This window comes from Oryzias melastigma, linkage group LG9, assembly GCF_002922805.2.
Source record: "Oryzias melastigma strain HK-1 linkage group LG9, ASM292280v2, whole genome shotgun sequence".
Classification (NCBI taxonomy): domain Eukaryota; kingdom Metazoa; phylum Chordata; class Actinopteri; order Beloniformes; family Adrianichthyidae; genus Oryzias; species Oryzias melastigma.
In genome coordinates, this window is record NC_050520.1 from 10399782 (window position 1) to 10412314 (window position 12533).

At 33.7% G+C, this 12533-nt stretch overlaps 2 protein-coding genes across 2 annotated transcripts in view; one reads left to right on the forward strand and one right to left on the reverse strand.

Moving 5' to 3' along the window:
• Positions 1–1735, reverse strand: part of ndufaf2 (NADH:ubiquinone oxidoreductase complex assembly factor 2) — a 15642-nt gene extending 13907 nt beyond the window's left edge. The window contains exon 1 of the mRNA XM_024275491.2: positions 1464–1735. Coding sequence (XP_024131259.1) covers positions 1464–1578 — 115 coding nt within the window. The 5' untranslated portion in view covers positions 1579–1735. The remainder of the gene's footprint in view (positions 1–1463) is intronic.
• Positions 1708–12213, forward strand: ercc8 (excision repair cross-complementation group 8). Its single transcript, XM_024275489.2, has 13 exons — positions 1708–2121; positions 2807–2902; positions 3217–3318; positions 3443–3566; positions 4698–4779; positions 5075–5143; positions 5777–5843; positions 6876–6979; positions 8338–8462; positions 8638–8835; positions 9735–9830; positions 10867–10948; positions 10993–12213. The coding sequence occupies exons 1-12, from the start codon at positions 2045–2047 to the stop codon at positions 10930–10932; spliced, it is 1206 nt and encodes a 401-aa protein (XP_024131257.1). The 5' UTR covers positions 1708–2044; the 3' UTR covers positions 10933–10948; positions 10993–12213.
• Positions 12214–12533: the final 320 nt, after the last annotated feature.

The following is a 12533-nucleotide window of genomic DNA, read 5'->3' on the forward strand; positions in this document are numbered from 1 at the left end:
AATTAATTTGCAGTGTTCTGCCTAAAAGCAACCGTCGTGAAGCCTGGCCTTGTTTTAAAGTAAACAGACTCAGAGAGGTAGAAAATAGGGGCAGCAAAGCATGCATGAAAGTCGAGAGAGATGGACTGTGCGGCAGATCTGGACAAATGTGCAGAGAAAAAGCTCCTCACCTATTTCAGCCACAGCGTGTGAGCTGCAGTGGAAAGCCCTGCAGTCCATGCCTTAAGGCCCTGAGCCCACGCTTGGCCTATCACTTCAAGATCAAAAAGAGCTCGCTTTAGCAAGACATATGGACTGAATAATGCATCTGTTTTACTTCCACAAGGCTAAACAGGGGGAGCGGGGAGAAAAATTGCAAAGGGTTGCACCATATTTATCTTTAGGTTTATTAAAAGTGCACGTTATCCCATGCGTGCGCCTTTTCTGGTTGTCATCGCTGGATTTGCAGGTCCCGAGTTTTCTCTTTCATCATGGACCAAACAGCCTCTGTGCACAGACAGTCAATGTGACAGGACAGAGGTTTTATTTATTTATTTTAAGCCAACAATGTCAGACAAAAAAAAAACAGCTTCTGTGTTGTATATGGTTTGAATGGTCTGTCAGCCAGAGGTTGAAAAGCAGACTGGCAATGAATTATAAATATGAGTTGGGTGCAGGATTTCCCACAAACTGCTGAGAAAAGGTGAAGCACAAAGTCAAATACAATCAAAAGGAAAACAGCCATGTAAAAATGTGGAAAAGTCTGTTGTTTATCCAGACAAAGCTTCAAGAAACATGAGAAAATCATGTAGGTGGTAAAACTGACTATAGTTTTGTCAATTATAAACAGAATATATCAAGAAAATATAGATATTTTCACACATTTCTATTCACTCTGATAATATTTTTGCTTCCAACAAGCAAAAATGTTTAACGAGTATAATGCCTGACCTGTGTGCAGCTATGGATGATTAAAGTGTGGACTTTTAGGGAAATAAAATTGATTATGGAGCCAATATCTGCTTGGATTAATCAATGCATAAATTCCATCCAGATATCAGATTCAAAAAGACCCACCATAGACAATTAATGAAATGTATGCAAAAAAGAAGCCATAAGTGTTTCCAAAAATTGCTAATAACCAAAATATTAAAGTTACTGTGGCTGATGCGCCACCTAGTGGAGATAATTGATTACTACATGAGCAAAAGGGTAAAGGTAAAGTTAGAAACAGAGAAAAATCCAGACACTAATGCATTAACAGGCTGGTATGCGTTTTGTTTGACAGCTGAAGTATACATTAAAAGAGTGAAATACATAAAAATAAATAATTTAATGAAAAAAAAATCTGATTTCACCCAAATAGAAGCTTTACTAGAAAAATAAAAACCACATAATATATTTATATTCACTTTATTGTTTGCTATTTGAAAATTTTAAGCATAATATAGTGTAACTAATGATTGGAAGAGGTCTGTGTGTACCTGTCCATGACTTCTGCTCAGGGATGAAGTAATATTTATTTCCTAATTGGTCAGTTCCGACGTGCTCCCGCACGTATCCGAAGGTACGTCTCAGAACCCCGATAATCCTGCTCATGTTGACGCGAGAGTCCAAAGCTTCAGGAGATTCTGAAGGTTTTAGAGAACCCAAAATGTTTCTCCTTAGAGTGGCAGTGTCCTCTCTTGTTTATGCAAGAGCTCACAGGCTCAGTCCGGCGGAGAACCAACAAAACCTATTCTGATTGGTTGGCTTTTCCGCCTTAACCAATCACAACGTTTGTTATACAGAGACCATCAAACATGGCGGATGATTGTTGTGAGCAGATGTGAAGCTAATCGAAATCAAAGCTAAAACTCTGAAATATTCGGGAACATTCGTAAATATTGACGTTTAGTCGATCCAATAATACGTACTACGATGTTTTATATAAAATAATGTTTAGTCGGATATTTAGAATTTCAGTACGGATGTCAAAACCTTTGGATTCAAGGGATAATGTTAGCATTTGGGTACATCATTAGTTTGCATTAAATTAACTTAAAAAGTTGCTTAAATTGAAGCAATGTTAGGATTTCTGACAGCAAGGCAGGCAGGGCTGGATGACCCTTCGAGGCTGAGACGAGCAGAGTCAACAAGAAGGTGAGTGGGTTTCCATTCATTTACTATTTTCATATACCCGATTTTAACGTCAATAAGTAGAACGGAGAACACCGCAGATGTTTAGCTAGCACTCGTTTAATCTCACTCCTTCCCCCAAGGACAACGTTACCCAGTAAAATAAGAAATTATCAGGTTAATTAAAATAATTTAATGAAGATTTAATCAAATTAACAACATTTATTTGTCAATAACTCGGAATTATTTATTTTTGTTGCCATGCTAGCAGCAGTATTTGCCAATACCACTAACAAACTGTCCTTATCAAGCATGGCAAAGTTTCGGTATGGTAAAAAGTAATTTTCCTCTGCTAGGATTTCATATTATTAAACTAGTCTGAACTTTACAGATGCATTTGAACATAAGCCAGAATGCAGAGTTGTATATTAACATTAAAGGTATTAAAGGTTTACTAAATCTTTAATAGAAAATAATATTTTTTAAAAGTTTTATTTCAAAATTAAATGAAGAGGGGGTAGACTAATACTTAATAACTTAGAAAATGTGTCTCTTGATAAAATTACTGGTACTTGTCAATAGCTGAATATCTAATTTTTATTTATGTATTTATTTATTTTGTAACACAAGAGTCCATCAGGTGTCTGTGGTTTGTATCATTCTGAAAATGTCATTTATAATGGGTTTCTCTTTTTCTGTGTCTCCTCAGGGTTCTCAATCTGAAGTTAAATCCTGACAGGGATGTGGATCGAATTCATGGGAATGGCATTAATAGCATTGATATTGAGACAATTGAAGGGAGATAGTAAGTGATTTAATGTACAACTTCCACACCGATTACTATACTATGGTAATTCTTTGTTTTTGAGTTAAAAGCTGACTTTGAAATATCTTTTAAGAATGAAGTAATAAACAGACACTCTTTGAATAATACGATTTTTTTTTTGGACAAAAACAAACAAAAAATGTTGAACCTTCTTTTGGCCAACACTTACATATATGTTACATGGCAATTTAATTTTTACTCTCAATAATAAAAAGGAAATAATAAGAAATCCAGATGATTTAGGAGAAATTTTTAAGTGTGACATTAAAAACGTACTATTTTCCATTTATTAGCATGTTATCCGGAGGTGCAGATGGAGTAATAGTCATCTATGACCTTGATAACTACAGCGGGAAGCCACAATACACCTGCAAGGCAGTATGCACAGTTGGCAGGTAAAGGTTGTGCCTATTTTGTCCACTAGAGGGCACCGTTTTATAAATGTTGAGAAACAAGCTTTTCTATTAGCTGGAAATAAATATGACGCTGTTTTTGTGGATTTTATTTTATTTTTTGCAGGTCCAGCCGACATGTCCATAAGTTCAGTGTGGAGACAGTTCTTTGGTATCCTTATGACACTGGGATGTTTGTCTCTAGTTCCTTCGACAAAACCATGAAAGTTTGGGATACAGAGACTTTAAAGGTGAGATGTGTACTCTTTCGATAGCTATTATTTAAAATTTTATTCATGCCACTATTTTTTGTTGGATCACTTTGTAAACGTCGTTTTAATATTGTGTCACTATTAAAGTAATACAGTATCAAATAGTACTTCAAACAAGGGTAAGAGATGGCAGTGAAACTATTCATTGATCTCTATAGCTAAGCTTTGACCTCTCAATATTTTTTTCTGTCTCTGTGCCTTTTCTTTTTCTTCTTTTATGCCTTTTACCTTTCCGTGCCACTCTGTCCCATATGGCAGGCACAGTGCTGGAGTTACACTGGCATCACAAGTACCTGAAAAGGTCAGGGAAGGGACAGAACACGACCCACCAAGCTTTGAGCTCCAGGGCTCTGTTTTGTTTGTGTCCAAAACACACACAAAATGAATTGTATATTAGAGGCTACTACTTTGAAAATACGAGCTTTTGTGAAATGCCATCCATTTTTTATAAGTAGACATTGTCATAAACTGACAACAAGAGTTGAAATTAGGGGTAAAGTTGTAGTAACGGGATGAGATGTCCAGTGAATAGAAGTCAGTGCAGTGTGTGTCCTCAAAGGGGGTGCAGGCCTGTGTGTGTGTTTCCCCAGATGGGTAAGTCCATGCTGGTGCTGGCACACAGTGACATGTGGAGCACAGAGGAGCTTTTCATGTTTGCATTTTGACCTCCACTGCTGAACAATCGATCTGCTCTGTGGGCTCTGAGCTGCTTCGTCTGCTCTTTTTTCTCCCTTCATTTTCTTTGTTAGCTGTTTTAATGTTTACCCACTTCTGAATTAATGTCACTTTTAAAACTTTTATTGCAAAAAACACAAGGTTTTCTTTAACCTCCGTTACAACCAGATTTATATGCATAATAAAACATCGTTTTATGTTATTTTAACAAAACAGCAAGATTTATATTCAGTTTAAATACATTTTCTTTAAATTTATGGTGTTCTCTTAAGTTTGGCAACTTATTTTTCTGCAATTTAAGGTATGCAGAATATGTTGCATTTTCATGTTTTGTTTTATTTTTAAAAAGTTTTTTGTTATTGTTTTCTGTGGGAGCTTTTTTGAAAGCATTTTACAGTTTTCTTTCTCTTTTCTTTTCCGAATCCCGTTCTTTAGCCCGCTGAAGAGTTTGAGTTTGAGAGTAATGTCTACAGTCACCACCTGTCCCCAATCGCCAGGAAGCACAGTCTCATTGCAGGTTTGTGCAGCAATTATTTAGAGGTCATATTTATCAGTATAATAGAAAAACAAGCTAATTTTGTTTGGAAACTCCCACGCATGTTTAAAGGGAGCTCTCACGGATGTTTTTGGTGGAATCGTGTCAGCTGAAACAAAAACATTCTTGGTGAATTTGTAAAACATCTCTCCTACTGGTGCAGGAGAAGTAAAACTTTGCACAGGATGTCATTTTGGCATGCAGGGGTCACTTAAAAAAATTATAGTGAATTTATTGCTTAATTATTGTGTTTTCTGACTTGTTTCATTGCTTTTAGTTGGCACCAAAAACCCTAAAATCCAGCTTTGCGACTTGAAATCTGGCTCAAAAATTCATGTTCTTCAAGGTAAGTCTTTTCTTTTCTTGGGTTGACATCACTTTAAAATGTTTTTGGAACCTTGCAACATTTTTGTTCACATTATGCTAATAACAAATTTGGATTGAACGTATTTAATGTCTAAATATGTCTTGTCATTAATTCTCCACAAAAGGCAAAGTGAAATAGCACATTGAAGGTGCTGTCTTTAGCTAGCAGAGTCAAACCATCAGTGATCTCTGCAGCTATGTGTGAATTTGTACCATTTCTACAGATAAATACCACATATTAGGATAATAGTGTCAGTGTTTTACAGTAACAGGTAGAGAGGAAAACAAAAGGGAACACTGGATTATAAAAATCGTTCAAGAAACTCATGGACCAAAAGTTTTATAGTTACTGACTGTGATCACAGAACTTAAATATTTTGCCAAGAATGAAATAAACTACTAAATTGAAACTTTTTCAACAATTTAAAATTGAGTCTTCTTGTTGATATTAAATATGATATTGCAGTTTTTAATATAAAATGCATCAATATTTTTTAGCAATTTTTTTTTTGCACTCTTGTTTTCTTTGTTAAAACAAACAAACTTTCATATGTTTACAAAGGGATTTCCATAAATATGTGTGCATGAACTAATCATATGTTTGTCAAAACAGGCCACAAAGCAGAAGTACTGTCCGTTCGATGGTCGCCGAGATATGAGCACATTTTAGCCACTGCCAGGTAAACACCGTTTGCATCAAACCATCTTAAAGCAAAAAAGAATTCATGAAAAAAATCAACAAAATGCTCCAAAATTAATGATGGTGCCATGCTACTATTAATCCAAACTTCCATACTTCTGAATTTAAAGTTGCAGTTTTTGTTTGGTTCATTTGATAAATGAGCATTGTCCTCGTGCATAACCACATTTTATGGCAAAAAGTTAGTTTGGGCATTGCAATTCAGTATTTTGAAAAGTGTGTATAAAATATTTCCTTCAATATTCTTGTAAAAAAATGTAATAATTGATCGGTACTTAAACATTTCAAAAATAGCAATGGAACATTTGTCATAATTTCACAACCAAAAGAAACTAGATGACAGGGATAAAAATGCATAATTAAATATATATAAAGAGTTATGGAAATAAATATGTTAAGAATCAGCAATATAAAATATTCCATTGGTATTATAAATATCACTGAGTGCATAAGTACAGTAATATTACCTCAACAGTTTTTTTTATTTGAAATGTCATAATCAATTGTTATATTTAGAAAATACTTGTTAAATAGTTGCTAAATGTTTATATTTGGTTGAATCTAATCTATTCTTTGAAAGAAAAAAGGCATAAGCATTGAAATTTGCTGCAAACTTGAAAAGTAGCAGCCAGTCGGCAGCTTTTGGGGCGCCGTGGCATTCTAACCCCGGTGGGTTTTCAGCATATGGTAAATGAAATAGTTCCCAGCTTTTTTTGCCCACTATATACACTTGTTAATTAAACCACTGGGAGTCTCGTGCTCTTCTGAGTCTTTGGGTCGTTAAGGGAATTTGAGGAAAGCTCATCACACACAGAAACTGAAATGATGTGCTAGTATAGATCAACATGGTAAATCCCTGCAGAAAACCCACCAAGTACAACATTGTTTATGAAAAGTCACAGCTTTAAGTGATTTTTGAAGTTGAAATCACCTTTTTAGTTGAACAATAGGCTCTAATTACTTAAACAAGAAGGTGAAACATGTGATCAAACCCTCAGTTTGTCTCTCCAAGTGCAGACAGCAAAGTAAAAGTGTGGGATGTCCGGCGAGCATCTGGCAGCCTCTTCACTCTTGACCAGCACAACGGGGACAAGTCCAAGTCCGCCTCAGAAGCAGGTACAGTGATTTGTTTGACCTTTTTCTCATCCAAAAATGACAGAACTTTAAACAAATGTTAGACTAACCAGCTCAGGGCCTTGTGGTAGAGTGTCCGCCCTGAGATCACTCGAGTACCACCAAATGGTTCACGAGTGCGGCAGGGTCTGCAGCTCACCACTCCCTGAGGGATTGTGAGACAACTAATAAGACTTTAACTTTTTAAGATGTTACAGAAACTAAAATGATGTGCTAGTATAGATCAACATGTTACAACGTTACACTGCAGAATCTTACACTGCAGAAACACAAGTCACCAAGTATTTTTGTCTAGTTTCTATTTTTTTTGTCTAGTTTCTAGTTAAAATGTCTTCTTACTCTTAATTTATAACAAAAAGAACTTAATAAAACTACAATGACTTCTTTTAAGAAAGTAAATCTTGAATATTTGAGTCATTTGATCTTAAAAATGTTTAATATTTATAAGGAAACAAGATTATTTACATTATTTTTTTAGCATAAGTTTTATTTGTAATGATGAATGAGCTTAATTTAGGAAAACTGGAAAGTTTTTTTTTTAAATCATTCTATAAATTTAAAAAAAAGTATCCTAAATCATGCAGTTGTTTGTCTTCTCCTTAAACAACTGTTTCTAATTATAAGGTTAGTTAGATTGTTGTAACTTTTAAAATAGGATATATTTGGGGAAAAATGTGTATAAATATACCTATTTTTAAAGAGATACCTGTACATCTTTTTTTTAGCAAAATACACGTATTTTAAGATTTTAAGCAATATACCTACATTTCTGTGTTTTTAGCTATTTTTCAAGATTTTCTTTTGTCTTCGAAGGGCTGGAAACCACAACTTATTTTAATAAATCTTGCCAATAAAGTTCTACTAGTTCTTTTAGCAGATTTCTTTCACTTATAACAAGGGAAAACATTGTGTATTTTACATTTTCTAGGTTGAATTGAGAAGGACTTTTTTTTTCAGTTGCATTTCAGCTCTGCATCATATAAATGTAACTGTTACAAGCCTAAACAGGCTTGCATAGAATCTGAAGTGAAGAAAAAACAATATTTAAATAACTGATTATAATCAAAGATTGATGGACGTACAAACTTACTGTAATCTTTGCACATTTAAGCTTAAAACTTATTTGCTGTTGTCATTTCAGAGATTTTTAGTGCTTTTATTTTGAATTGCAAAGACACCAAACATATTCTGACAGAAAATACAGAAATGTGAGTGGAGTTCATTTACGGAAACTAAGAAAACCGTGTTTCAACAGTGTTTTCATCATTCTTTGTGTGTTTATATTCATTCATAATAATCAAACAGTGATAAAAACATCTTAAAACACCTTCTCTTCTCAGTAAACACAGCCCATAACGGTAGAGTGAATGGTCTTTCCTTCACTGCTGATGGACTCTTCCTCTTAACCACTGGAACCGATGACAGAATGAGATTATGGAATAGTGCTAGTGGGGAGAACACATTGGTACGGTTTGTTTCTTATTCAACGTATTATTATTTTAAACTAGACTTTTAAATTATGTCCAAGGTTAAAAATTCTGTATGCAGATTAAAATGTTTTCACAGTTATTATTTGTGATCTTCATCAACAATAAATTAATTTGTGAGTTGATTTATTTGCTTTATTTCTTCATCTTTAGGTGAATTACGGGAAAGTTTGCAACGAGAGCCGTAAAGGGCTGCAGTTCTCAGTGTCTCACGGCTGCAGCCCGGAGTTCGTGTTTGTGCCGTGTGGCAGCTCGGTGGCGGTGTACGTCCTCCACACGGGAGAGCTGGTCACGATGCTCAGGGGTCACTACAACAATGTTGACTGCTGCAAGTTCCATCCAGACCACCAGGTGAGACGCAGCAAAGGGAGTAGCGTTTGTTAACAGATTTTACTCTTTTTTTTTTGGGTCTCTACTGAATTTTTCTTTTTTTCAATCTTCCGCTTTAGTATTTACTTTAAGTTGTTTGTATGGTTTGATGCTATTAGTCATTTGTTGCGACATCTTAAATATAATTATCATGACAATAATCACCAGATTAGCTCTAGTTTCTCTACAAACGTGTATGTGAACAAAACTACTTGAGGATTGAGCAAAACAAAAGGCAGTCAGTCGTGAATGTGGCACTCCTGTTTTGTCATGGCTTCATGGCTGCATCACAAAGTAAATCTGATCTTTTTTTTTTTTTTAAAGGTTCCTCATTTTTTATTCTTATTAACCAGTCAGACGTTTGGATATTAATGCTATAGAAGGCAGGTTGGTCCAGATTGTGGTCTAAAACCGGCATCAGGCTTCATCAGTTTCATGTCTGTTAATTGTGCACAATTAGGACAAAATCACCAAACAGAAACTTAAAATCTTTATATTCTCTTTTACCTTGAATCATTTTTTTAAGGAAAAAAGGAAAATAGAAAGAGAAGGAAAAAAATAAAAAAAGAGAGGAAAAAAGGAAAACAGAGAAAAAGAAGAAGAAAAAAGTAATGCATTTTTAGTTAAATTAAAAAAGGTTGAAAATGTTCTTTTACATGTGATAATGACCCACAAATGTTACATCCGTAAGAGTGTAGTTTGACTTTTCAAAAAGGACAACTGATTTTAAAAATGCTTTCTATATACAGTTTAAGGATTGATGAAACTATATGCTACGGTTTAGTTATATTTTTCCTATATTATTCTTTTATTTATTTATTTGTTGTGTGTGTTGTTTCCTGTAGCACTGTATAAAAATACTGCAATATTTTCTCCAACAGGAGCTGTATAGTGGAGGAAAAGACAGTAACATACTAGCATGGGTTCCAGTGCTTCGAACTTCAGATGTGGAAGAAGAATCTGACCAAAAGAATAAGGTATGCACCTTATTACAATAAAGAAAAAAGAAATGGGAAAATTCTTACAAAATTTAAGACAAAACTGACCTTTTTTAATCTAGTATTTACTGTAGGATTTTCAAGGTTTGCTCAATTTTTTTTTTATTTCAGTCATTTGCATTGAATTGTTTTGAAAGATAAATGATGACCTCGGATTATTTTAGGTGGTCATTGAGGTAGTAATTTGTATTTAAAGGGGTATTCATTGCAATAATTTAACATGTTTGAAATTTGTGGCAAAAATAATCATAAATATCAAATTATCATTCAATTTGACAGGAGGAAAATAATATTTAACAACAAAAAAGAATGATAAGCATAATTTAAAGATAAAAACATAAAGAAATTGATATTAGAGATTAACATTTGCCCCCAAATTTTTTGCATGCTGGATATTTTCCTATCAATATTTATCTTTTCGTAAAGTACTTTGAATTGAAAATTCTAATAAAAGAAAAAAGTTTATTTTGTTCCAAGTAAAGCAAGACGTCAGTCATAACCAATTTCAGAACAAATGCTAAACCAGTCATATTTAGTCTTCTAGGATCTGCTAAAAGCTTTATTTTTATCATTTTGAAATGTATGCTAACATCAAATTTACAAACTGAAATACACTAATTAATTCATGGCTGATACAAACACGAGGAAGGACATTTTTATTACTTCAATATAGTCCGGCAACTGTACAGTCACACTTTTACTTGCAAAATCTGTTTATTAAAATTTAGTTAGTATTTATCTCAAATGTTTCTTGTTTTAGTTGTTGCAGAGATTTTTATTGTAAACTTCCTGTCTTTTTTTCAGAACTAGTTTTTTTGGGGGGGAAAAATCACTTTTTATTTAGATTACATATTTTTCTGACATATTTGTAACTAATTTTAGCATATTATCATCTAATTTGCTGCATTAATACCTTTTTTAAGAAGATTTACGGGTTTGACTCTTTTTTTTATTTTTTAATTCAGAAGAATTAATTTTTCTAGTAAACTAAAGTCACATTTTGGATGTTTTACAGGGTGCTGCTGATTCGTCTGCAGTAAATCGTGCCTTTCAGGATGCGTGGAGCAGTGATGAAGACTAATGCACATTTTTTAAATATGTGTATTTTTTACACACCACAAAATCCTGACCTTGTGTCAAAATGATGGTGTAAGGACGCGTCTTTGTTCAACCAAAAGACTCTGCAGTTCTTTCAACATAGAAAGGTTAGTGGATAAATTTTAGTGTGTCAGTTTTAAGGAAGTGTAGAAACGTTTACAGCAAAAAAAAAAAAAAAAATTACCGAACACATAAATAATCCCCTATAATACTGTGGGATTCTTCATTTACTCTGCCTTTTATTTTGTGACTTCTGACACATCTTTAAGTTTTCCTGCTCTTCTCTCGTCCTCTCTGAACACTCCCAAACTTAGCATTTAGAGTATGTTGCATACCAGCTCATTCTTCTAGACATAACAAATTTTCTAAATGATAAACTCCATTCATCGTTTCTCCCCGGTTAGACCGGAAGTGTATGACAGTAAGCGTGTGAAATATTATCAGCCGCCTCCATTATACCAAAGAAAAACAGTGACAAACAAAGGCTGAAATGACAGAAAAAATAGTTGAAACAATTAAAAGCTTTGTAAAAACAGACAAAACAAAACCAACTTCCACATTAAACTCTTTCTAGACACTGAAATAGATTTTCATTGTTTTGGAGAAATGAAATAATGATATCATTACAGATTCTCACCTTTGTTTGTTGCTTCTGACATTTCTGAGTCAATTTTCTTTATATTATTTTGTATGTTTTTCCAGCAGAAGCCTGATTAGGATTTGTGCCTCCAGCATTATGTAAATGTTATGTAACTTGTGTGAAAAAAGCCCAGATTGTACATTTTGTACATTGTTGTTATAGCATTTTTTTTATTGTTTTCTTGTATTTTATTTTTTAATATTAAAAACATAAATAACCTTTGTAAAAATTATTTATCTGAGTCTATTGTTTTCCTGTTTATCTGTTGCTAAATGTCTTGTTTCTGGTTTCAACCATAGATGCATAATCACTGGACCCAAACACTTTGACACCATCTATAGAATGATCGTGACTGGATGTTAATCTGCAAAACTCAGCAAAATTCCTAAGTGGGCAATTGGGTTGGACAATGTAAAATGAAAGTTTTGTCTATGTATTGATTGATTTAAAAAAAATAACACGCCAACACCACATAAGAAAAAAATCTCAAAGCTGATGGAATAAAAATGAACCCATAGTTTAAATACTGCTAAAGACTGATTATGGTTTTATTTACGTGAGGTCATTTTTACTGACAAAATGAAGCATTAGACTGAGAGATAAATGGAAAATGATAAAAAAAAAGAAGGCGGGAAATAGTTACAGAATCTCAGGTTGGGTCCAAAGTTAACATTTAACTGAAAAAAAGGCATTTCATGGGACAAAGAAAAAAAAATTATATATTTTTTTTAAATATTGATGTGTAAAATTGCAACGTAACCCCCTGAGAAACAAGAGAGAAAAACCAAAATGTTTCTTTAGTCTGAAGATAAAACCACCTCATCCCATCTATACAAGTGAGACTATCAGAACAGTCACACAATTCTGAAAGATATGACATATTTTCTTAAAGTTGCTCAAATACACTTCAAAAATAAATGTGCAGGATATAAAGAACAGATTGC

Bases quoted from the DNA above. Each gene is read 5' to 3' on its own strand.
- ercc8 (XM_024275489.2), top strand. From the start codon at position 2,045: ATGTTAGGATTTCTGACAGCAAGGCAGGCAGGGCTGGATGACCCTTCG. The intron at 5,144-5,776 runs GTAAGTCTTTTC...TTGTCAAAACAG, and splicing joins AAAAATTCATGTTCTTCAAG to GCCACAAAGCAGAAGTACTG. The intron at 5,844-6,875 runs GTAAACACCGTT...TGTCTCTCCAAG, and splicing joins CACATTTTAGCCACTGCCAG to TGCAGACAGCAAAGTAAAAG.